Below are 26,265 nucleotides of genomic sequence, written 5' to 3'. Positions count from 1 at the left end.
TCCAGCCAATCGTGACTCTCGCCTGTTTGATTTGACTTTCCGTTCAACCAATCAGAACGCTTCAGCTGAAACGTGTACATGTTCCAGGTTCGGTAGAGAAGGACTGGGGACGAGCGAGGTTGTTGCAACTGCAGGTTTGTGACGGTATTTACCCTTTTATTCTCTCCCACAGTGAACCCAGTGTAGTCTGAGTACACAGGTACTATAACAATAAACATGTCTATAGCAGTCACTTTGTTTCTTATGTTGTATAACGCTGTCTAATTAGCTGGCCTTGTCTAGCTCCTCCTTGTGCTCAACCCAAACGATGGCAACATGGCGACATTAGCTCTCCTGCTAATTTGAATAGCTCCGGCTGGCCTTTGTATTGATCGATTGGTTGTGTTTTATCAACCCACCTCGGGTTAGATGAGTGACACATCGCGACGTATGCATCTAGTGAAGTGTTTGGAAAGAGTGTACGATCGACATTTAGTGAAATGCTGACGTTAGATCAAATCTACACGACGTTAGCTCGTTGCTAACCCAGGCTAGTTAGCAACCAAGGTAACGTTAGCAACCGAGGTAACGTTAGCAACCGAGGTAACGTTAGCAACCTAGGTAACGTTAGCAACGTAGCTGACGGTAGCTAATGGTCATTAAGTTCGCGTCAGTGGAGCTGAGTTAGCACACGTATGGTTAGGTCAATGTCAGCATGTAACGTTAGTATATCCGCTTAGCTACTTCATTTCTATATCTGGTTATTAACTGTAACGTTACATTGCTTGAAATGGAGAATTGGCCGTGTTGTTGGCTAGTTAAGATAGCAGTCACGTTAATATTGTTTGTTCATCGCTGGCTGATCGATACTCCAAAAACAATGCCCGCTTCTCTCTCTCCACACACACAACCATGTTGTTGTTACGATGTGATAACTGATAATAATCATAATTGTGTCCCTTCAAGTAGAGGTGGTTTTGATGCATGTTCATAAGTGTTCACGGGCGGCTGTGGCTCAGAGGGTAGAGCAGGTAAGGTCGGTGGTTCGATCCCCGGCTGCTCCGGCTGTCACATGTCGATGTGTCCTTGAGCAAGACACTTAACCCCAAATTGTTCCCGAAGGCATAGCCATCGGTGTGTGAATGAGTATTTAGATTATATCCTGATGGGCAAAGTTGGCACCTTAGCAGCCTCTGCCATCAGTGTATGAGTGTGTGTGTGAATGGGTGAATGCTGACATGTAGTGGTTTGAGTGGTCGGAAGACTAGAAAAGCGCTATATAAAAGCAAGTCCATTTACCGTGACATTGCTTGAAATTGAGAATTGGTCGTGTTGTTGGCTAGTTACGATAGCAGTTTAGCTATAGTATTTAGGTATCCAATGTTAATATTGCTGATTGACTCATCTCTTGATAATCTTGAAACAATGCCTGCTTCTCTCTCTACCAACACAACCATGTTGTTGTTACGATGTGATAACTGATAACAATCATAATTGTGTCCCTTCAAGTAAAGGTGGTCTTGATGAATGTTCATAATAAGCCCTAGTTGACCTGTAAACTTTAGTTAAATATCAATCACAGCGATTCAAACAAGCTGTATGTGATCATAATAACTGGTTTGCTATATATCTGAGCATTTTTTTCATAGTACATGTCAGTATTTCAACTAGCCTCTCCCTCCCCGACAGATCGCAGCAGCTGTTTGGTCCTTGATTATTTAGTTCCGCCTATCAATACGCCCTTGTCCCTGTAATAAATATCGGTGAGTGCCGGTTTTTCTGCCAGTTTTTCTCTTGCCATCTCATCCCAGGTTTTTTGAAAAGTCGGATCTCCCAGCACACAACTTGAATTGTCGTATTTCTTTTCCCCCTCCTTTCACAATGCTGACAGACTACCACAGCTCACAGGGGCCAGTTTTCTGCTTCCTCTCTCTCTTCCCTGCTGCTGTCGCCTGTTCCCCGGACCGAGGTACCCACCCCATCTCCTTCACTAAAGACAGAAGACCATGGAGACAGAAATTGAACAGCAAGAAGATTCTTCATTCGGCAACACAGAGACTAACGGTATAAAACATAGCTTCTTTACGTTGTTGTTGGTTATGTTGTCACCAGTTTATTGACATGTTTTCGAAATCTGTCTACACCTGAAATATGTGTTATCTAATGAAAGATGGCAATGGCAGTATTGTTGTAACTTATTACCTACAGCTCAGATTTTGGAAAGCTATATCTATGATTAAAATCTTTGAAACCTCTTTGAGGTTACTGTCTGAAAATGTGTGTGCAACCGTTAAGGACATAAACCATATATATATATATATATATATATATATATATATATATATATATATATATATGAACTGATCTCGCAAATTTGTTTTCATGCTTTTATAGCATTTACAAAATCTCTGTTGTCTCTCCTAGTTTTGCACACAGTGTAGATTTAGCTTCTAATATGAAAACAGAGTTTGAAATTATAATAAGTCTTATGATTCAGTTTTCACTGCTTTCTGTAGTCTTTTTGATTATTTTTTTCATTTTATCTCGTGGAGGGCTGCGTATGCATTGTTGTCGTGTGTGTTTTTATCTCCCTATGCCAGGTAAGCGCCCCGCTGAGGATGCAGATGAGCAGAAATCATTCAAGCGCTCCAGGAACTCGGACGAGATGGTTGAGCTTCGCATCCTCCTGCAGAGCAAAGTAAATCACCTCCCCTTTCATTTCACGTTTTACGCCGAATCCATTTGTGCTTGTTTGTATTTGTGTCTTTCTTTTGTGCACCCCTTCAGTAAGATTGATGATTTCTTGTACTCACTCTATATTTTATAGGCTAGTTTTCTTTTTGGTGCCCTGATCACATCTCTGACTTTTGAATAATTAATAATAAATAATTCATTAGGGGTATTGATACAATCATTGTGCTTTTCCTGACATTAACTGTAATATTCTTGCACCTCGTCTGTTAATTGCAGTACTATAGTTTACATTTTGTCATTAGGGGCCAGCCACCAGGTCCCTCTTGTTTTGCCAGATATTATTATTATTTTTGTAAATTATTCCTTCATCAACTGGCTTTGTGTGACTGTCCTGCACACACGACTCAGCCAGATTTTTTAATTATCAAAAACTGAGCCCACAATGCATCAAAACAGTTTTAGTGTAAACAGTAATGTACACAACTACTGTACATTCTCGCTAAATAAAGCTCCAATGTTCATGAAAATAAATGAACTACTTTACAGGTCATGGTAGATGTAGTGTGGTAAATTTCAGAATTTTTTCTCAAACTGCATTTTCGACAGTATTTTAAATTCTAGCAGCGCAGCAGCTATAATTTATTTATGTTTTCAGTTTTTGTAAGTATCCTCTGTATTTTCAGAATGCAGGAGCTGTAATTGGGAAGGGTGGCAAAAACATCAAAGCCCTTCGTACAGACGTGAGTACATTTTATAAATTTCTTACACCCTGAATTTTTATTTTATTGTAGAATTTTTATTTTGTATTATTTATTTTTCCCTTCACTGGTGTGCAGCCTCCCAAAAACTACCCAGCCCCCTATGTAGTACTGCAGTTATTTATTTTACATACAAACTTCGATAACTGTTAAAAACTTGTTCTGGTATTTGGCAATATTTTTCTTCTGTGTTAAAGGGTGTGGTATTGATATTAGCCCTCTGTTCATGAAAACGTCTGACAAACCATTTGGGGTCGGTTTTATGTTTTTATTCTCATATGATCATCATGTGATTACCTCAGCTAAACTGGCCCTTGGCACAAAAGTCCAATTTCATGTCAATTTGTGTCTCCATATTGATAATTTATTGTAACAATGCTGTTGTAGCAACACTGATGCTTTTGTTAATTTAAATTTATGGGCACAGTGCGTTGTTCATGAGGTCACTTGCAGCGCCAGCTAATAAGGCAACCAGACCAATACTTAATTCATTCAATGTCATTGCCTCTTTCTCTAGCCCTCCACAATTTGTTCTACCCCTCTCTTCACTGTCTCTAGTCTATTCCCCAACATTGAACTTATCATGTTGTTAATATACCATTACCCATTTTCCAATGTCACCTTTTTATCCTTTTCTCTCTTTGACAAATCAATCTCTGAGAGAATCAAATTAAAGTCACATTTGAACAGTGTAGAGCCTGTATATTAAAAATGTATTCCTCTTCCCTCTTCCCTCTCCCTTGTTTATTATTTTACTGTTGACTTTTGCCCACTTCCTCCTCTGTTGCCCATGTTCTGGATGGCCCCTCCTGCGCCCGCCCACCTGACACCCTGGTTGGCCCTGTCCATAATCGTGCCCTGTCCCTAAATGGGCGCCTTACTTGATTGACATCTGTGCTCGAATGGCCCTGGCCCCTGCCCATGCCACGCCCAGTACAATGCCAGTGTGTCAGTCCCAGACAGCAGTGGGCCTGAGCGGTATGTCCCTAAGCTCCTCCCTCTCACTGCCTGACTACAGGTCAAACAAACAAGAAGAGATGAATAATAAATGATCATCCTGCCTCTGTCAAGTCACTGTATTTTAACCTACCTGTTCTCTTAGTATTCTAGCCTCAGTCAAAATGCCTAAATGCGTTCATGTCCAAGTCTGCCTGTAAAAAGCCATGTCAACATCCTCTATATGCCATTTTTTAAGTCACGTCAGTATTAAGGGAAACTTAGGCTGGTGTTTTTAGGGTTTTTCCACAATCTGCCACTGTCTTTTTAAATCTTTGCAATAATCTGTGCAATATGTCCGTGTTTTTTTTAATTTTATTTTCAATGATGAGTATCTATCCTCCTCTATCTTTCGCGTTTTCACCTCCCTCCCCCCTCAGAGTGGATATACTGGTGTCCTTGTTTTTTTCTGTTAGTTTCATAAGCTCACCTGCTTCTCGCACCATCCCATTCTCTCCTTGAGATGCCCTCATTATAATGATAGACTCAGATTATCCATCCATTCTAAAAGGCAAGCAAGGATTCAAGTGTTGTGTGTTTTTCCTTTCCTGTCTTCTGCTTCATCTGAAGTTGTTATTGACTGCTGGAGCTATTTGAACGTACAAATTATTTCTTTCTGTCCCACTCATCCCTGCATTCTTTGGTGTTATGTTTACCGCTTCTCCCATCTCCTTAAAAGCATCAACTCCAGTGGTGGCAAACTTAATTTTTCATGGTATAATCTGCTCTGTTACTCTCCCTCAGCTGTCTACCATTCTACTTCCATGTACAATCTGTGCTCAGTTCTCTTGATCAGTAAATTCATTGTTTATTTTATTATGTCACTAGGTGGGTGCAGACAACAAAATTATATTTATCATTTGTTGGCCAAATGAAGCATCACTGCTGTCCAAGCCATTTTTTTAAATATAGGACGCTTTGATCAAAATGATGAAAATAGGAGAGAGGATTCACTCGTTCTCTCAGTCTTCCCGATCTTTCAAAGTTGTGTTGGACACCTTATTTGGGTCTTTTGTAGTAAAAGTCTTTGTGGTGTGCATCCACCCAACTATGCTTTAGGACTTTAGAGTTCTCTTTTGCACCTTTGGTGCTTATTCCTGCCAGATCCTCCTCAGACTTCCCCCTCCCCTGTCTTGCCCCTCCAGTGGTCACCAAATGCAGTCACTTTTCTTTGGGTCCCTTTTTTATTTTCTCTTTTTTCTTCTTTTCTCTGGACAAGCAACTGTTTTCTTTCATTGCATTATTTGGCTTTTTTTTCCACTTACAGTGGTGAATTATCAGTGACCATGAAAAGTTTAGAAAACACTGGATCTCAACAGTTCATTTAGCTGCGTTAGTCTCAGTAGTGACTTTGTTAAATGGGGTGTGACTGTTTTTTTATGGCAATAAGGGGATGTCACGAATTCTCTAATCTGAAATGTTGTTCCCCCTCCCCTTGGATGCCTTGCTGGCACCCCCAACCCCACACTCTCTGTGAATTATGAAGCATCCTGAGCATCAGTGCCGACATCGAGACAGTTGGAGAAATCCTGCTGAAGATTATCCCAACACTGGAAGAGGTGAGGACTCGTTGAACTTGTTTTATTTTGCTTGATGTCAAGTCTTCTTGAACTAACCCTTTTATTTGGAAGTGAAAACCAGCACTGTGTTGTAAATGTCCATTGTCTTGTAGAGATGCTCTCTAAATCAGTTTTGTGCATTTGCGGTTTTGCAGTTATGATATGTGATATTTTTACTTCTGTTTTCACACGCAAATAAGTGGTTTAGATGGGTTAAACTGGACTAATTCCAAACCTGTCTGCGTGCGTCTGCACCGTCTTTTGAGGCTTTGTATAACAGTCTTGCCATGTGCTTCTATCTGCAATTAATTGGTGGAAAAACCATAAGTACTTTAAAATAAGATTAAAACATATGAATACATTTTCTGCCACTGTAAGAGTGTGTTCCGCCCATTATCTGAAGTATGGTAATATTTTTATCCCCTCAGCCTTTTTGTTGGATGATTTTTTTCCAGTATTAGAAGTAACACAAGTCTTGGACATGGTTGAATCTTTCAGAGAATTAAATAGATTGTTCCAAAGTATTAACATGCAAACCGTTCTGCTCAGTACCAGCAGTACAACGGTATGGATTTTGACTGTGAACTGCGATTGCTGATCCACCAGAGCCTGGCTGGCTCCATCATTGGAGTGAAGGGAGCCAAGATCAAGGAACTCAGAGAGGTATGTTGATACAGGGGATGAAGATCAGATATTTTGCAGCTAAATCAATTGCAAAGCAGTTTACTGACGGAAATGTGTGAGTAATGTACAACTCGGCCTTCTGTCGCTGCCAGTTTCTCAGTTGTAACAAGAATACACTCCATGAAATGAGTGGATTGAACCCAGCATGGATTAAACCCAGCTGGAGGTACCCACACAGGACATCATTTTCTCTCTCGTTAATCTTTTGTTTTGTATGGTTTGTGTTTGTTATTGAATTGATTTCTTAGCTATTATATTCTTCCGGCTCAATCTTTTATGTCCTGGAATACTTCATGTACCTCAAATATGTGGAAATACCCATAAAATGACAAAGATGTGTGAAATGCTTGCACCTGCCTACAGTATAATCAGCTGCTGTATCATGTAGTAGCTTTCTCTTTTTCTGTGATCCTTATGTGTGCCTGTATCTGTGTGTCTACAGAACACAAAGACCAGCATCAAGCTGTTTCAGGAGTGTTGTCCTCAGTCGACAGACCGGGTGGTGCTGGTCGGCGGTAAAACGGAGAGGGTGGTGGAGTGTATCAAGACTATGCTGGAGCTCATCGCTGAAGTAAGTATTTTTTACAGTAGTTGAGGCCTTTTTTGTGATTTGTCAAGTTTTATACATTGAACAATTGCAACATATTAAAACGATTAATTGAATTTTTTTTTTTTATTGAAGATACCTTGATTTTTTTTAAATTTAAAATGTAGCCCAGTGTAGCACACACAATGGAAAACAAACCTGTCAATAGCATGTCATGCTCTTAGTTATTCCCAGCACACATTTATCCTTGTAAACTGCATTCCCAATGCCATTGAGCAGGTCTGTTGATTTCCCTCTGCCCCCCTTTTTTTTAGGCTCCCATAAAGGGCCGTGCACAGCCCTACGACCCTAACTTCTACGACGAAACGTACGAATACGGTGGTTTCACCGTGATGTTTGAAGAGAGGGGAGGCGGTCGCAGGCTTATGGGAGGGTTCCCCATGCGTGGGGGCAGGTCCAGCGGCGGAGAGCGCGGGTTTGAACGAATGCCCTCTAGCAGAGGGGGACGGGGACCCATGCCTCCCTCCCGTCGGGATTACGATGAGATGAGCCCCCGCCGAGGTCCTCCTCCACCCCACCCGGCCAGGGTTGGCAGGGGGAGTGGCCGTGGACGGAACATGCCCATGGGACACCCACACAGAGGAGGGTAAGACATGAACACAAATGATCCACAGTCCGTTACTCTTTTTCTTTTACTCATGCACATGCATAATTGAGTTTGTTGGTGTTTGTGTCTAACTTGTTTTCCTAAAACACAAGCCTTACATGACAAATAGGCACGTTTTCTATTAGGGATGTCACGACAACCAATACTTCGGTCCCAAGTCGATGACAAAATTCTGAATATGTGACGGTACTTGTTTTTCTACAGTACCGTAAGAACCGTAGTTCAGGGCGCGAGACTAACGGCGTGGAGAGCTGGTAACGTTAGCTATTAGCAGGCGGCGGGCAGCACAGTCCTGCTTGGCTAAATAATGGATCTAACAGCTGACGTACAGAGGTTGTATTGAGTTACATTATGATGCATTTAAGCAAAGTAAAAATGAGTATTGGGCAAAGGTAAATGACAACGTTATCATGATGTGTTCACATGTAATCTTGTAAAATATAGTTTTTGGTGAGGCGGATCATCATGGATTAATAATAAATTTGCAAAACCAGTATGCAAACGGTAATCAAGGAGTGTATGTTGAAGTACATGGGATTTATTGATTTGTTTTTTACTGCGGTATCGAATTGGGTAACTAGAATTGTGGAATTTCACTGAAATTAGTATCAACTACTAAATTTCTGGTATTGTGACATCCCTATTTTCTATGCCTAATACAGATACAATCTTATACACATTCTTTGTTTTACTGAACACTGAAGTGCCAAATGACTGCATGATCCCACTCTTCAGTTTGAGAGTCCTTTTACTCTTGGTACCCTCTTCAGTTTTAAGTGTTTGATATTTTAGACATACTACAGACTCTATTAAGAGTTCCTCTTCTAGAGCACTTGTTTCCTCCTGCATCTGCATATACAAAACTTAATCCCTCTTCAGGTGCTTAGTTTCCATTCAGGCTCACTGAACTTGCTTTACGTTGTCTTAATTCAGAGGCTAAACTGAGTCCAGTATTCTGCATGTCACACTATGCACCCCTATGGAAACATTTGTATTCATGGTTATCATTCCATTAATTGTATGTGCTCATCACTGTATGTCTGGGTGTGTTTGTGTGTCTTTTTCCCATCTCCATCTCGCCCACAGAGAAGATCGTTACTATGAATCGTACCGTGGCTCAGAGGAAAGGACAAAGTAAGTCTCTGTCCCCAAACCTTTGCCTAAACCTCCTAACCTATCTTAACAGGGATACTTTGACATTTTGATATTCTGTCATTATATATTACTTGCACATGCCACAGTATAGGTAGGTGCCCTGTAATGGTAATTCACTAAAGCAAAGATTCCTCATTAATACCACTGGGTGGTGCTTCCTGTAGCATTTTACCCTTTGGTCTTTGTGAGGAACAAGTCATTTACGAGCGCTGACAGGTGTTCAGCATAACTGCCATTCACAAATGTAAGAGATACTTAGCCATGATTGATTTAAAATAAGTTATAAGTGTTGAGGTATTCCTAAACGTCCCATATTTTCCTGTCTTAGTACTTTATCGTTGCAGTTTGTTGAATATGCCTGGTTATCCACTTCTTCTCATAGCTCATGAGAAAAATAACACTGTATAACTTTTGCCCTCCTGTCATCCCTAACTCTCAATACTAATTACTGCCTTACAAACATCCATTGCTCTTCTGTCTGTTTGCCTGTAGTGCCCTAGTCTGCATAAGGCTGCATTTACACCAAATCAGGCATCGCGGCGATTAGCACAGTGTTGTGCGGGAGTTTGATACTAATGGCCCATTAACACCAAGCTACTGCATCGTCTTTGTTCCGTCACGGCTGGGCTGAACAGCTCTGGATCGCCGGTTACATTTTTGGCCACTGCAACGTGGCGTCGGGTTGCATTTCTCCAAAAGTTGATTCTCTTTCAGCTTTTCGTCGCAGGCCACTGTGTTTGTTTTTTTTGCTATTCCCTTCTGTCCCCACCGCCGCAGCTTAAATGCACTACCCACATTCAAATGAATGTGAAGACTGACGTTTTCACTGCAACGCCTGATTTGGTGTCAATGCAGCCTAAGTGCCTTACCCTGATCCCAATTCACCTGTTCACACTGTGTAGGGAACTGCAGTAATGTTGTATGACATCCTCTTTCCTGTGTTAATAACCCATCCAATCTGCTGTTCACTCTCAGTTTTTCCCCAGGTTGAGAGAAAGTATTTGTGGTGGTGTGTATGATGGTCTAGTTGACATTTGTCACTTGACTCCCTTTCACTAGCTGACTTGTAATTGACCCTTCGCTAAGCCCCGCCCCCCGCTGCTACTCCGTCAAGCTCTCGGAGCTAAGTGAACCCCCTGCATAAATATTATGTTATTTTTGGAAAAATGAAAAGGCGATTGCAGAGAGGAGCAGACAGAAGGGTCAACAATATGAATTTGAAGGATATATCAGGATGTCAAACTGATTCAGCAGAAAAGATGGCAGCTAAAGCCTACAGATCACAGTGTAAAAGTGAACCACCGCATCACCTGGCCATCAAGACAGAAGACAATGAAATTAAGGAACAACAATGTTCCTGTTAGGTCTTTATTCATTGATAAAATGTATTCATTAAAAAGCAAAAGCAGCATGTGTATACATTCAGTAAACCTTCAGTGGTTTGCGTAGCATAGAAGTGCTAAAGCTAGTTAATGATCTGCTAATGTTAGCTCCACAGGTTTTTACATAGAAACGCTACATTTTAGAAACATATATCTCCTTCCAACCTCTCCGGGTAACAAGTATCACTATTACACAACATTTAACCATGACTAGTATGAAATCCACTAAACCAGCCTGGAAAGGAAGAGCTGTATAGTTGTCGGACCCTTGTCAACGATGGCTGATGCTACGCTATGATTGGCCAGTTCGAGGGGCAGGACTTGGCGAAGGGTCAGTTAGAGAAGTCATTTTTCTATTATGTACAGTTGCATATGAATACAACATTCTGGCAGACTTTTACATGTAAAATCTCTGCACTCCCCAAAACCAGAATAATACTACCTGTGACCTGGCCTTGGTTTGGTGTCAGCTGTTCACATCTAGATAAATGGAAATCAAACTGATTTAAATATGGCTGATACTGTTTGTAGAAAAATGTCAGCTCATCTTTGTAAGACACTTGATGATAATGGGTTATTATATCTGGTATTTTTTTTTTATATTAGTGCCATCATAGCCAATGACACCAATGTGAAATTCAACATGGCTACAGAGAAATACTGTCAAGCAAAAGCAACAAGCCATAATAATTATGTTGAGGCTATAGGTTGACATGAAGGTAACGTCCAGAAACAGTAAGTGAACCAAATAAAGCCAAATACATTTCTTCAGCTAATTCCTTTATTTAAGCTCCGTTTTGGGGGGGAGAAAGCAGCAGCCCTTGGCTCTGATCATCATCACCACCACCTGTCACTTCTCTCAACATAACACTGTCAGAGCTGTTCCTGTTACTGTGTGGGAAGATGGCTGAGAGGAAATGTGTTTATACTGTAATCTTGCTCAGTGTGTGTGTGCAGTTTGACCTAGACCAGAAATTTCCTTTGGAATGTTGTCAAGCTGTTTTTTTTTCTAAGCATTTTCTATTTCTTTCCACCCCCATCTCTCTCTCTCTCTCTGTCTCTCTGTCTTTCTCCATCCCCCCACTCCCTTCCTCCATGGCACTCTTTCGTCACCAGTGACAGAAGAGGCAGACCGGATCGCTATAGCGATAACATGGTTAGTGACCCTTTGCTAAATGCTTGCAGCTCTGGTTCTAGCATCTCATTGGGCGCCAGCGTCCTCAGGCTTTACACACTGGTTGGTCCTAGCACTAGACAATATGCTGTGATTGTCCATTGTGTTGTAATGATAATAGTGGTTTATTGACAATACAACCGTAGCTGGTCACTCATGTGCATATGCATGTGCACACATCTGAGCCCCAGCCATGCATCCAAGTGAGTTTTTTGCATGGTGTAAGCCATCCCACCAAATGACCATAATCACCACAGCCGGAGACACCCCATAAAAATCAGCTATAATTGCCCTCTTACTGTGTACTTTTCACGGCCAGGCTGTTTTTCCTGCAAAGAGAGGGAGGATGTTGGGGGTGGGGAGGGTGGGGGTGGCCATGGTTGGTTGCTAGGCAATAATAACGCTTTGTTGACAGACTGGAAGGTCTCTCTCTCCCTCCCTCTCGCTCTCTCCCTCTCTGAGAGCTGGCAGGATACTGCCTGCCGTTGCTCAGCAACAGCTTTTTGAATTGCCTGTTGCCCTGGTGACAGCAGCAGCTGAATAGCAGGTGAAAATGGGGGCTGATGGAGATGCAAGGAGAGATGGGAAGGGGGGAGGGAAGGAGGAGGAGTCTGGCTTATGGATGAAAACTGGGTGGCTTTTAGTTGAGTCTACTCCATGGAAGAGGCTGCTGCATCATCCATATATTTGTGCTGACAATTCTCCGGCCAGTCATCTGGGATCTGAAGAAAGATGAAAAGAATCGACTGTACCGTATGTAACCCGTTTGTGTTTCTGTTTGTGTTTTACAGAGTGGAGGAGGAGGATATGGTAAGTGTACGAAGCCTCGTGTTTTTTCTGTGTCATTATATGAGAATGTGGTTTCAAGGCTGTTAATGTTTCATAGTGTGCAGCCCTGAGTGTCAGAGTCAAGCGTTTTGTCTAAATGTAGTGCTCATAGACAAAATTACAAAATACGTACAGTGACAACGTGGCTAGGACATTGCAGCTCACATTAAGGCTTGTGGCTATTGGTTTGCAACAATATTGTGCTTTTTATTGAAGCTTTAGTGGAATGAAATTTGACTTGAAGTATCTCTGTTTATAACAAATGTTGAAGATGCATGCAGAGCTAAGTATATATCATTCAACAGTTTTCTTCAGAAGATCTTTTGAAAATATATGACGAGTCACGTTTTAGTGTATTATTGTGATAGGTCTTTTGTTTACAAATGTCACATAAATAACTTGTTTTAATGTGTATATTGAGTCAGTGTTCTTGCTTTCTGTCCTGCTCAGAGAACAGTACCTCCTGGGATAGCTACCAGTCAGGTGAGTCTCTACACTTTTCTATCAATCAGTACGATTAGAAAAATTTGCAGAGCCATGTGTGATGAAGCTGGCAGCAGAGTATTGATTTTTAGTGCTCTACTTACTTTCCCTCCGTTTCTACACCTCTTCTTTCCCTGTTTGTCTGCCTTGGTCTTCCCCTCTCCCTCTTGCCATCAGGTGGACGTGGCTCCTATAATGACATGGGAGGACCCGTCATCACCACACAAGTGACGATCCCAAAGGATGTGAGTAAATGACTGCAACACAACATACAAACTGACACACCAAAGAAAGATTAGTGTACCTCACCCACTATACCCTCGTGTCCTAAACAACATCCAGTCAGATTGAGTAAAAAACATACATTGTCATATGTGATCATGTCATCTGCACTATAAATTACATTTAGTCGTGTGCGTCATAGTCCATTATTTGTGCAGCATCTAAGTGGTATAGTATTCCAGTTGTAGGGACTAATAATTCATGTTGTCTCCCACACATTGACTTAGCACTAGACAAGGTCATAGTAGTCTTTCAGTGTAATTAACCAAACACATGAAGTGTTATTATCTTTTCACATTTACACATTGCGTTAAAACACCTAAAATATTTGAAACCATATTTTCTTGAACATATTGTACCCAACACATTTTTAAGTGCCACACATGTATTCCCAGTGCCTAAAATGTTTTTACGCACGCTTGTTTTTCTTTCCTCCCGACCCCTCTCATTCTCCTCTCTCTACCCCATCAACAGCTGGCTGGCTCTATCATTGGTAAGGGAGGCCAGCGGATCAAACAGATCCGCCATGAGTCAGGAGCCTCCATCAAGATCGATGAGCCTCTGGAAGGTTCTGAGGACCGAATAATCACCATTATTGGCACCCAGGATCAGATCCAGAATGCCCAGTACCTTCTACAGAACAGGCAAGTTCTGGCACAGCCTTGTTGTGTTGAACCGACTGCCGCCTCAGTAGATGTAGAAATGCTTGATTCAGCACCCTAGTTGTAGTTGAACCATTTATCCCATCAAGCTGTGCTCATCAAGCCTACTAGCTCATCATCTTAGAGTAAAACCCTTTCAAAACCTCTGGCATTGTCCTGTGGGCTCTGGCCTGAGCTCACACCTGTTGGATTGCATCATAGAAAGTTAACTCATCTTAGAAAGTGCAGTCTTGTAAACTCGTGCAAGTTAACAGGAACTACAGATATTTATGAGATGCTTTCTTTCTTTACCTCTCTTTCAACCCTCTGAATCACACGTATATAGATTTTGTTAAGATTGTAAATGCATAAATGTGTTTTTCTGAAATTGCATCCGAATACTAGCAAACCCACTTTTTGTTGGGTTATGCATTTCTGTTGCCTGCTGTCTCTTCTCCACTAACCCCCTTCCTTTCTTTCCCCATGCAACCTGCAACTAGTTCAAACCTTCCTCTTGCATGAAATGGCTGTGAAGGAGTAGGCAAACTCAATAGTGCATATTGCATTTTTTAAAGGGTCAATGTGATTGACATGTTTCTTTGACGGTCACATTTGTCCATTAAATATGATTGGTAGAAGAAAAAAAGCTGTCTATTTGCCATCAGAGCCGTTTCACTGTGAAGCAGGGAGTGGATTGATTCTTCCCCTGGCTGCTGCTGTGTGGAAGACTAGTGATTTTGTTGTTTTTAGTTAGATCAACCGACAACAAATCACAGTCTGCCAAATAGCACAGGCTCCTCCTCTTCTGTCTCCCTTGGCAACCAGTAGGCACGTATAATACACACTACTTCCTTGTTGATGCTATCCCAGCTTAGCCCCGAATGCTAATACAGCCGTAGACCTGCCGCCGCTGTCTCATGAGTAGTGTTGTGTTGCCATGGTAACTAACCCTGCCTCCCTCTTCCTTCCTTCCTCCCCTCCCTCTTCAGTGTGCTGCACCTGCTTGGACACAAGGACTAACCACACCCCTCTTTTTCCTCCTCTTCCTCTTCCTCACTCTCCATCAGCCACTTATTTCACATGTTCCTCTCCGCCTGTCTTTCTTACTCGTTGTCTGTCTCTCTTCCTGCTCTGCCTCCCCATCCGTTTCCTCCCAAGACTTCATCCTCCCACAGTTGCATAGCTATATATTTACACTGTCATCGACCTGTGAATTGCAATCTTCTTCTTGTGTAGATTATTTATTTTTCCACTCTTTTTATTTCAGTGTGAAGCAGTACTCTGGTCATTTGCTGTAGACCCAGGAGACTCAGATTGAAGCAGACTCAGATTGCCCCCCCCCCCCCCCCCCCCCCCCCCCCCCCCTCCCCTTTCTCCCCCCTCAGACTATTATTCTGGATTGTGGGTGTCTTTTTTTATTTTATTTTTGTATTTTTTAATGAAATAAATGTCCAACATTCCTGTGCATAAAAGAAAATGTAGATGTTCTGCATTTTTAAGAGTGTAGTCCATTAGTTTATCAGATCCACTTTGCTTTTTATTTCTAACACACATCTATCAAAATATTCTCCAGTCTCCTGACAGACAAAAATAAGCATAACCTTTTATTTTTTGATGGTTTAGATTTTTATGACCTGTATGTGAATGTTTGTGTCTCCGGTTTAAATCTGTCCTGTGCGTGTGTGCGTGCATGTCCGCTTGTGTGGGTTGGGTGTGCTTTCTCTGTCTATATCGGTCCCTTCACACACACACAGTTGTACCACAGCACCACTCTGTGCAACATGCAGAATGTAAGCTACATTTCTTTTCATATTGAACCATTTGATTTGTCTTTTTAGAGATGTGGGAAATTTTACCCTTCAGAATGGATTTGGGGATGTTTAAGTTAGGACTCTTGTACCCACCAGATACAGGACAATTTGTAAGAATATCCATGGTAGTTGTGTGATGAAATAAATCTGTATAATTTGAGTAACACCTCAAAAATGGAAACTTGTAGCTAGAAATTTGTTTTGACATTTTATTAGAGATTTGACAAATGATATCGAACAAATCTATTTTGTCCCTGCAATTTCCTGTGCTCTACACTTGTTTGCTCTTCATGCTGTAGACTTAACATTGTCAAATTGTAAAATGAATAAAGATGGTGCCACTTTTTACTGAACCAATTTGCATTTTTAATGAGTTTGATTATTGAACTTTTTTTTTTTTTTTAGCAAAATCATTGCAGCTGGATCAGTTTAATGTGCACAGATGACATTTGGGCTAAAAGCTAATGTGATTGTTTAGGTGACAGCCCAACTGCAATTTCATACATGTTGTGCACAGATGACATTTGGGCTAAAAGCTAATGTGATTGTTTAGGTGACAGCCCAACTGCAATTTCATACATGTTATTTTTAAAAGCTACGACTGTCAAGAGTTTTCATTACCTGTTAATCTGTAGATTATTTTCTGGACTAAGTGATTTATAGATTTGTCCCAAAATGAGATCTGCAAATTGTTTTGTCCAGACTATAAAAATATTAAATTTGCTATCGTATACGACAAAGAAAAGCAGCAAATCTTCAAAATAAAGAATCAGGAATTTACAAATGTTTGGCAGTTTTTCTTGGGAAATTACAGTTACAGCAGCAGGTTATCCAGGCAATGCACAGGAACAGTAAATGAAATGTAGCCTACATAACACTAGAGATAAATATCTATAGAATATACAATATAAAGAATATTAGAATACACTAAATAAACTACACTACTACAACTATATTTATAGTGCATACAAAAAAAAGACAATTTGTTATAAAAAAAATAAAAAAAATGTTGCAGATTCATTTTCTGTCAGTCGACTAACTGATCTCTTGTTTGATTATGGAAACATCACCATCTTGTTCACTTACATGATAGGTGTTAAACTTTAATTGAATGTTTATTGGATGGTTACTGGACGGATTGTTCCTCTAACAGTATGCTGTTTAGGGCGGTAACTGGCCCAGAACATATATAATAAAATATAATTTCTATTTATTATAAATAGAAATTATATAATATAATATAATTTCTATTTATAATAAATATATAAATTAATATAGATAAATAGATTTTTGCTTGTCAATAACAGAATGGTTGTTGTTTCCGGTTTCCTCTCTTGGCTTTTTATGATTGGTTTATCAGCCTGTGACGAGCTCAGCAACGGAGGCTCTGATTGGTCAACAGCTGCAAACCAGGTAGTGGAAGAAACACGAAGCAACACGAGTTTGCAGTACCTTTCTCTGAATCATTGATTGGTAAGTTATGTAAAACATCCATTTATATCATTTTAAATATTTTTTTAAAATGAAAAAGCATGCAAATTGTCGCTGAACAGGAAGATGGAGTTGACAACCAATGCACTGTAAGAAACCTGGGTACTGTCTGAATACTCCACAGTCAGCTCCTACATGCACTTTGCTCGTCCAGTTTTCAGTGAAGCATTATGACGTGATTCACCTGGGTATATCTCATTGACCCACGCACAATACTGCTCTTTCCTCTTTCCATTAAAAACAACTATTTAAAAAAAAAACAAAAAAAAGAAATGTCAGTGTGGAGAGTAAATCATGTGACTCACCACAGAAAGAGCAGTGAGAATGAATTTCATTCAGCAGCTAGGCCACTATGTTTGTGCGTCACAGTTTCCTATTATCAGACTGATAGGGAACACATCATTAACACACAGCCCATTGCACACTTGAGATAGATGGAAAAAAAACTAGGCAGCTTTTAGAGGTTGACAGAGAAGGATATAATTTAGTTTTTTTTTGGTTTTAATAATGGGGTTTGGTCAGAGATGGTCCTGTGTGCAGAGCTTTTATGTTTTGTGCACTCTACTCCTGGTTATACATGGGATAAGAGACCCTAAAACACTGTAAATGGAGTTTGAAAACCAGCTCTGATTTTCTTGTTGCATCTCTCCCATCTTGATGATGCATTTTCATTGTGAATGATCTAATAATGCAGGGAGACAATCTTTAAAATGGCACTTCCCCAGAGATGTATGTAGGATATTGGTGTTTTAAAGGGCACCGGCATTCACATCTCCCCCTGTACCCACCCATGCATGCTCTTTAAAGCTGCTCCTGAAGTCTGTAATGTGTCTGATTAGAAGCAAGACTTGTCAATCAAAAGAACTGCCATGCTCAACTCACCTGAAAATCGCACAACTAACAAATTAAGTTGTCAGCCCTCGCAAATAAATGTGTAACACTTTTAATAATGCACAGCAGATGAAGGAAACAGATCATTATTTCTAGTTATCGCCTTAGATTCATGTAGGCACTGCTGTGCGATGTATTTATATATGCTTGTGTAACTACATGTGTATTTTTCCCCCCATTCAGTAGTAACAGTGTCCATCATGGAGCCACCTCTGTTTCCTCGTGAGTCTGGGCAGCTCATAGCAGAGCGGAGTCGGGATGTGTTCGTGGAGGAGGAAGGAGTGCAGAAGGTGGCAGAGATGCTCTACAAACTCCGACACAGTGACGATCTGAAGGCCAGTGGCTGGAAGAAGGGGAATCCATTAGCTCCAGCACCCACCTCTGACCAGGGGAGTCTGTCAACAGTCGGGGGCCACTCCGAGAAATAGATTATTAGTAAACATGAGAAGTGAAGCACATGTAACAGAGAAATTTGTTTCAGTGGCAACAGCAGTACTGCATGGATAATGTGACAGGTGGTAATGATTCTATGGACCCAGGCATGGAGAGGCACTGCATAAATTCCAGTAAGACATAGAAATTAATTAAAAGAGGGCTCTGAATTAATATCTTCAATCCTGCTAATAATATGGACAAGATGAGACGTGGTGTTGCCTAATGTAGTGTTTTATCATGTAAGCAATCAATACATAATCATTCATTGTAGGGCTGCAACTAATAATTATTTTCATTGTCGATTAATCTGTCAATTATTTTCTCGATTAATCGATTAGTTGTTTGGTCTATAAGATGTTAGAAAATGGTGAAAAATGTCGATCAGTATTTCTCAAAGCCTAAGGTGCGTCCTCAAATGTCTTGTTTTGTCCACAACTCAAATATATTCAGTTTACTGTCGTAGGGGAGTAAAGAAACCAGAAAATATTCACATTTAAGAAGCTGGAATCAGAGAATTTTGGCTTCTTTTTTCCTAAAAAATTACTCAAACCATTTAATTGATTATCAAAATAGTTGCTAATTAATGTAATAGTTCACAACTAATCCATTAATCGTTGCAGCTCTAATTTGTTGCTAATGACAGTTAACACATGACTTATATCCTGTGTTGAAAAATGCTAAAAATAGTCAACTACTTTATACAATTTGAGAAGCTCTTAATACTCAAGTACTGTGCTGAAGTACAATTTTGAGGTAGTTTATTATTGAGGATTTACATTTTATGCTACTTTATATTTCTACGCCACCATATTTCTGAGGAAATATTGTACTTTTTACTCCATTCCATTTAACTGACCACTGTTGGTACTACTCACTTTGCTGATTAAGATTTTACATAAAAAAACATCTGATATGGTTATATGATATGATGCAGCACTATAATCTACCCAGTGATTAAGTGGTGTATCAAGTATCTAAAAGTAGCTCCACGTTGACAAAGTACAACATTTAAATGCTTTTACATGTGTTAGTTAGTGGTAAAAACTGATTAATGGAATATACTATAATAATATAACTCTGAAAGATGCCATTCTGCATAATGAGTACTTTTACTTTTAATATTAAAGCATATTTTGCTGATAATACTTCTGTACTTTTACTTGAGGAAAATTTTGAATTCAGGACTTCTACTCGTAAGGGAGTCATTTTAGACTATGGTATTTTTACTTTTACTTAAAGGTGCAGTGTGTAGGATTTGGCAGCATCTAGCAGTGAGGTTGTAGATCACAACCAACTGAAACTTCTCCCGTGTGCCAAGCATGTAAGAGAACTACTGTGGCCAACGAGAAAACGCGCATGGCCCTATCTAGAGCCAGTGTTTGGTTTGCCCGTTTTGGGCTACTGTAGAAACATAGCGGCCAGCTACATGAAGAGGGATCGTGTCTAGAAGGTGACACGCAAACTGGTTAAGATTAGGCATTGACCTTCATTGGTTAAAGTTAGGATAGGTCGTCATGCAGCGAGTCTCGCAAAAGTTTTTTGCAAGTTTTTGCAATTTGAGGGTTACCTTCTAGACATGACAGTGAAGAGGACCCGTCTGTATGTAGATATAAACGACTCATTCTGAGCTAACGAAAAAACAATGATTCTTATTTTCTGATTATACACTAAAGAAAACATACTTATTAATAGTATATTCAAGTTCTGCCAATAGATCCCCCTTAAATGCTACACGCTGTTCTTTAAATAACGGATCTGAATACTTCCTCCTCGCTGAACAAATCAGAAGTGACTCAGCGGTCTAGAATGAGGTTACTCTAAATACTTGGTTAATGACAACTGGCCACGAATGGATGAAAAGCCCAATTAAGGGAAATAATGTCATCACAGCTGAGCAGTTAATTATTACAGATATTTACTCAGATATCAGGAAAATAATTATTCAAGACAGCAACTGATGAATTGAATGTTTTTACCTAGAACTTCCTCTGTAAAGAGGGAAGTAAGAAACCTTTTTAAACACATTTGGGGTCTTGTGTGTTTTTAGTACAGTGACTGCCTGCTTGCTCACTGCACAGTTTAAGTATTTTGGTAGAAGTCTAATTTGTGTTTTTCCACAACGCAGGCCTTGAACTGGGTATTTGTGGTCGACACCATGAACTTCTCCTTTTGGCCAGAGGACGAAATTCAACAGTGTGAGGTGACCTATAAAGGGACCACGTACACGGGCTACATGACCCTGTGTGCTGCCATCACCAGGGCCATGGAGGAAGGTGAGAGCATGTATACAGGATGAGTTTAGTTTTGTGCTGGGTTAAAGAGATGTTACAACAACATTTTGATTTGGTTAAAAGTAATGTATTGTTTTGTTTAATAGGACATTGATTTAGCTTGCACACAACTGACCTCTTTTGTCAGGTGCAAAGTTAAGGTGATGCATCATAGCTGATACTTACATTTGTGGTGGGCAACATCTTTGCAGGATTCATCAAACTTGCACAGAAAATAAACCCGATTTAAAAAAAAAAAAAAAACATCTGGGTGATAGTAATGTCAGAATTATGAAGAAAAGGTGAAGCCATGCTCTTACAGTGTTACATGACATCTTTGCCTTTTTTAGATTGATTTATCCTTTTTGTTAGCAGCTTCATCTCTGGAGAGAAAGATGTATAATCAAGGCTCTTTTTGTTCCTCTTTTCTGTGTGCTTTTGTTGTGCACTGCTGTTACCAATTATTGTGTATGTGCCCTTTACTTGAACTTGGACTGCTGGGAAATTGCTTGTAGCTCTGCATGCGCCTGTGCATCATTCATAATTAGCGTGAATGACTCCGGATATGAATCAATTATGTCTCATATGGAATAGTGCTCTCAATGTGTGGTCGCTGTGGCCTTTATAATTACAAGAGATTCTCAGAAAAGCTCAGGTAGCTTTGCTCCAGAGTGTGAAACTCGAGGGTTTGACACAGCGTGAGATCAGAACAAATTATGTCTTTTGAGCTGCTGCTGGCTGCTGTGGAGTTATATAGTTATTATATATAGTTATTATAGCATACCATAACTTCATAACTTAGTAGCTTGAGTGTCTCTCCAGCACTTCCTGTTTAGATAAACCATTCACTCCACAGGCAGTAGTGGAAAGTACATTTACTCAAGTACACATTTGAGGTACATTTTATGCTACTTTATACTACATTTCAGAGGGAAATATTGTTCTTTTTACTCCTCCACACTCATCTGCATGATTAGTACCGGTACACTATTTAAGTACATTTTGTGATATTACTTCTGCACTTTTACTTAAGTACATTTTTTTAATTCATGACTTTTACTTGTAAGAGGATCTATTAGCAGAAATAGAATATAAAGTTCATAACTATGTTTTCATTAGTGTATAATCACCTAAAGCTAAGAATTGTTGTGTTTTCGTAAGCTTAGAATGAGTCCTTCATATCTACATAGAGAGTGGGTCCTTTTCATGTAATCCGCCATGTTTCTACAGTAGCCTAGAATGGACAAACTAGACACTGGCTCTAGAGAGAGTCTTTCGTGTTTTTACGTTACCTGAAGGCCGCCATAGTTCTCCGACACGCTTGTGAAACTGACCGTGGTAGCGCCAGCCGCCATCTGACCTCCGTTGCTCCTAAAGTAGTGTTTTGATGGTAAGGATCACCTCTAAGCGAGGCGAACAGCGTTACTATGGTTTTTACCGCAGTCTTGAAAGGGAGAAGTGAGCGGCGGGCTACTCAGTTGGTTGCAATCTGCAACCACACTACTAGACGTCGCAAAATTCTACACACTGCACCTTTTAAGTAAAGTATCTGAATACTTCTTCCATCGCTGTCCACAGGTATACCCATCACTGATCCGAAGTACTTCTCTCAGATGAGTGTGGAGGAGTTGGGACATGTCCTTCGATCAGACAATGAGACACCCATGCCCATGCTTCAGGAGCGCCACCAGGTTCTAACATTATCTTGTTAATATCCCATATCCATAACACTAGAGATGTAACAATCCTCAAATCTCACAAGTTGCTTCGATGATTTTACATTGGTATTACGATGGATACTTTTGTGTTTTTACTTTATGTTTAAAACTTAGTGTTTGACATGCAAAGCTTCTGCGTGAACCCATGTAGACAGACTTCTCAGCACTTACGTTGCACAAAACAAAAGCAGTGCTTTTCAATATAACGACAAACAGATGTGGTTAAAAAAACAGGATGTATCATTTCATCTCTCAAGTCAATAGATTCTGAACAAAGAAGATACACTTTATCAATAACCAGTGTATTATAGCATCCCTACATACAGTACATTACGTAGCTCAGATCATATACTGTAGTCTCTGTGTGCTTTTGTTTTTCTTTGTATGTAGAGTCACACATGTTATTTACAAAAGTGAAAATAATACTGAAATAATTTCCAACCTTACATACCATGTTACATGACGGATTCGATTTTATTAGATTATGTCTCACTGCATTTTTTTTCTCATATTAAATAAGAAAAACTAATTTTAAAGCTCATAAAATTAATGTCTATCTGTGCTACATTATTAGCTGAACTGTATACCCTGTATGATCAGTGGAAATTGAAAGTATGAAAGCAGCTCTTAACCTTCTACTCATCGTAATTGTTAAATTTGAACACATCACATTCTGGATGTTTCTAACAAGGTGCTCACTGAAGGCGGCCGCGTGCTGCAGGAACACGGCGGAAGCTTCCGGAGTTTTATTAGCCGAGCCGGGAACGACGCCCGGAAGATGATGGAGTTCATCGTGGAGAAGATTCCTTCCTACAGGGACGAAGCTACATATGAGGTTAGAGTTAGAGAAGATTGAAGTTGTGGAATATTTAATGTTTGCCAGAGATATTTTCCCATGAAGCATCCTTGAAATTTTATATTTTTACTACCTGCAAAGCTCACGGTCAAGCCATGACAATGATTAAAATGTTAACTACATCTCATATTCTAAAATAATCATAATTTCTGGTTGGACATGTGTTCATTTACAAACCTATCAAATAGTAACTTCCACAACATTTGGTTTTATCTTTTAGATTTTACAGTGCTTCAGTTTTTCTCTCAAATTCATTGTGTGTACAATGAGTGTACTATACTGAACTGTATAAACACTTTGAATTCAGAGTATTTTAAAAAATATACAAAATGTGTAAAACATCTCGAAAGCACATAGGAGGTGTATGTGATCTGAGATAAATTATGCATTTGGAGAACTTAAGATAAATGTGATGTGAGAGTTCCATCTCCTGGCCAGAGACAGTGTGGCAATAATGCTCATAATTCACATTATACAGTCAGTGAAGGAGCAAATTATACACTTTGCACATGCATTGTTGCCATGATTTTAGATTATTTTACCTTTATCTTATCCAGGATATTTCCCCTTGCAATTAAAAATGACTTTTTCAAAGGAGTCCTGGCCAAGACAGCAGCATAAACAGTTTTACATAAAACAACAAACAGACTTAATACGAAATTGATATTGTCTTTGTGTAAGAACATCTGTCTAGTAATGAAAAAGCAATGGATCGAACAGCACATATGGTATGAGCAGAGTGTGTGTTTCAGGGTGAGAGAATCTCGTTCTACAAGCGAGCCCAGATCCTGGTGGCAGATTTCTGGGGCGTCATGGAGGCCAGGGGAGAGGGTGACATCATCGACATGGACTGGCTCACCATGTTTGCAGACTACAGGGTCCCTCAGGCTCTCGTCTACCTCGGAGCACTACGATACTCTGACGCACTGATGCAGGCGCTGAACAACGGTGAGACAGGAGTGAATGTGTTTCTCTGGTCATAAAGAAATGAGTCATTTAGAAACAGTCAGGTATAATCTCTCTCTCTGTGTGTGTGTGTGTTATGCGTTTGTCTCCCATTTCTTTCAGGGGAGCTGCTGAGCTCAGGGGACAGGAGAGAGGTCGAGATCCGAGGTTGTTCAATTTGGTCTGTGGAGCTGATCAAAGACCGCCTTGGCAAGCTGGTGAAGGAGAGAGACGGACAGACCTGTCACATCAACTCGGCAATCATCGACTTCTACCTGTGGCCTTACGCCAAGCAGCACCACAAAGAGATGGCCCACATTCCCATACACCACACACGCTGTATTTACTACTGACACACTGGCTGGCAGCATTACATGCAGTAGGTTGCACTTCTCAGCGTGCAGCCTTGGCATCGGTGCCTTTCCCTGGGATAAAGCCAGTCATGTCTCTGTGCCAGATATATGTACAAGTGGGCTTCTCTCTCACTGTAATGGAAGCAGGTGACAAGCTTTAATGTAGCTTGTTGGTGTATGTGGTAGTAACACTGTTGTCCATTTGCAGTCAATTAAAATGTTTACTGTTGATGTGGAACATTTTCTAACAAACTGTTTGCTGTAATGAAAAGCAAGTGATCATACTGTATGTGAACATACAATGATGGACACATTGGCGTATCTGCAGCGGCTTGAACTTGTGAGCTGACACTCGGCAAACAGTGAAAATTAAATATTTTGATTAGATATTGTTAATGTCGGTATTCACATGATCCGCTGCTCATGTAAAAGCATTGTGTCTGCAGGGAAACTCATAAAGGAAGTCTTTCTAATTTTTGAAGAGATTTATGTTTTGAATGATCACAAATGAATAAGTTCAAAGTTAAGTAAGAAAAAAACAGTATTTGTGTGAGCTAAAAGCAGCTGGAATGTGTGACTACTTTATCTAAATATTCTATATCTCAAATTATGTAGTGGCATCTAGTGTTTGGGTGGAGGAAGAGGAGTGGAAGAGGAAGAAAAGGCATGCAGGAGAAGAAGCATCAGCCTCCAATAAATGTATCCTATGTATTCATGCGAGGCTCTGTACAGACTGTGGCAACAAATTCCAATGGAAAAGGACAATAAAGAATATATCTATATCATGTTTGCAGACAATATCATAATATCATTAATAAAATACAAGATGTAACTTTTGCTCTTGAGAGATTTAACTTGAATAAAACATGGTTAACTGGTGACAAATAGAATAAAGTACAAGAGGTACCTTTTAGGAAAAAGTATAAACTGGATAGTGGATATTCTTTTGTAAATATTTCTAATTTATATATATATATAAATTAGAAAAATGTAAACACTTTTTTAACTTTATATTTGTACTTATATTTTCGGAAAAAAATATGAAAACGTCGATAATTAATAGGCTATGAAGTTGCATCATCATTTTTTTGTTAATTTGAGTGTCCTTGTGTTATAATGCCACATTTTTTATTTATTTATTTATTTATTTATTTATTTATTTATTTATTTATTTATTTATTTATTTACAATACTCTTGTTTGTAGGCCTACATATGTTTTGATGTAGCTACGTATGTGTGTCAGAGGGTGGCGCTGTTGCCTTCATGGACCACTCAGTCCGCCACTCCATGAAGGCTCTTGAACGCCTCTTCTGCTCTCTTCTTCTTCTACTGCTGCTTAGTGATGGGAATTTCGGCTCTTTTTAGTGAGCCAGATCATTTGGCTCAGCTCACCAAGAAGAGCCGGATCTTTCGGCTCCCAAACGGCTCTTCGTTTTACCACTTCTGCCTTTTATAGTTCAGCCAAATTTAGCGCTGTTTTGAGCTATTAGTATGTGTGCACATATATCACTTAAATCATTCAATATAAATATACCAAACCTTATAATTTCCAGAATACCATCATTTTACATGCTGCTTTGTTTCTGACTGTCACTCATCTTGTCTGCTATACGCGCACCACACTCCTCTATCTCTTTCTCTGCTCTTCTCCCTCCTGCTCTGTAC

At 39.9% G+C, this 26,265-nt stretch overlaps 2 protein-coding genes and 1 long non-coding RNA gene across 10 annotated transcripts; 2 read left to right on the top strand and 1 right to left on the bottom strand.

Annotated features, from left to right (window-relative positions):
* The first annotated feature begins 5 nt into the window (after positions 1-5).
* On the top strand, positions 6-15,997 carry hnrnpk (heterogeneous nuclear ribonucleoprotein K). Of its 8 annotated transcripts, none has more exons than XM_037776586.1 (17): positions 7-134; positions 1,669-1,742; positions 1,871-2,043; positions 2,580-2,677; positions 3,357-3,413; positions 4,366-4,409; positions 5,914-5,986; positions 6,536-6,649; positions 7,113-7,241; positions 7,532-7,863; positions 8,971-9,018; positions 11,538-11,577; positions 12,387-12,405; positions 12,874-12,906; positions 13,084-13,151; positions 13,663-13,832; positions 14,819-15,090. In XM_037776586.1, the coding sequence occupies exons 3-17, from the start codon at positions 1,986-1,988 to the stop codon at positions 14,847-14,849; spliced, it is 1,314 nt and encodes a 437-aa protein (XP_037632514.1). In that variant the 5' UTR covers positions 7-134; positions 1,669-1,742; positions 1,871-1,985; the 3' UTR covers positions 14,850-15,090. The 8 variants fall into 8 exon arrangements, with proteins under 8 accessions (XP_037632515.1, XP_037632514.1, XP_037632518.1 ...); XM_037776589.1 differs by lacking the exon at positions 14,819-15,090 and adding an exon at positions 15,097-15,997 and having other exon boundaries at positions 14-134; positions 6,542-6,649; XM_037776582.1 differs by lacking the exon at positions 14,819-15,090 and adding an exon at positions 15,097-15,997 and having other exon boundaries at positions 15-134.
* On the bottom strand, positions 12,180-13,715 carry LOC119492258. The gene is made up of 3 exons (XR_005207748.1): positions 13,606-13,715; positions 13,011-13,182; positions 12,180-12,317 (listed from the first exon to the last, which is right to left on the bottom strand). It is a non-coding gene; the product is annotated as an uncharacterized LOC119492258 (long non-coding RNA).
* Positions 15,998-16,977: 980 nt separating the features above from the next.
* Positions 16,978-25,480, top strand: c8h9orf64 (chromosome 8 C9orf64 homolog). Its single transcript, XM_037779091.1, has 7 exons — positions 16,978-17,113; positions 18,206-18,411; positions 20,583-20,730; positions 22,306-22,418; positions 23,137-23,280; positions 24,054-24,249; positions 24,370-25,480. The coding sequence occupies exons 2-7, from the start codon at positions 18,223-18,225 to the stop codon at positions 24,597-24,599; spliced, it is 1,020 nt and encodes a 339-aa protein (XP_037635019.1). The 5' UTR covers positions 16,978-17,113; positions 18,206-18,222; the 3' UTR covers positions 24,600-25,480.
* Positions 25,481-26,265: the final 785 nt, after the last annotated feature.

Source organism: Sebastes umbrosus, chromosome 8, assembly GCF_015220745.1.
Source record: "Sebastes umbrosus isolate fSebUmb1 chromosome 8, fSebUmb1.pri, whole genome shotgun sequence".
Lineage (NCBI taxonomy): Eukaryota > Metazoa > Chordata > Actinopteri > Perciformes > Sebastidae > Sebastes > Sebastes umbrosus.
Note: the sequence above shows the minus strand (reverse complement) of the source record. Positions and strands in the feature narration are given on the sequence as shown.

Bases quoted from the DNA above. Each gene is read 5' to 3' on its own strand.
- hnrnpk (XM_037776587.1), top strand. From the start codon at position 1,986: ATGGAGACAGAAATTGAACAGCAAGAAGATTCTTCATTCGGCAACACA. The intron at 5,987-6,535 runs GTGAGGACTCGT...CGTTCTGCTCAG, and splicing joins TTATCCCAACACTGGAAGAG to TACCAGCAGTACAACGGTAT. The intron at 13,152-13,662 runs GTGAGTAAATGA...CCCCATCAACAG, and splicing joins AAGTGACGATCCCAAAGGAT to CTGGCTGGCTCTATCATTGG.
- c8h9orf64 (XM_037779091.1), top strand. From the start codon at position 18,223: ATGGAGCCACCTCTGTTTCCTCGTGAGTCTGGGCAGCTCATAGCAGAG. The intron at 18,412-20,582 runs GGGAGTCTGTCA...TCCACAACGCAG, and splicing joins CAGCACCCACCTCTGACCAG to GCCTTGAACTGGGTATTTGT. The intron at 23,281-24,053 runs GTTAGAGTTAGA...TGTGTGTTTCAG, and splicing joins GGGACGAAGCTACATATGAG to GGTGAGAGAATCTCGTTCTA.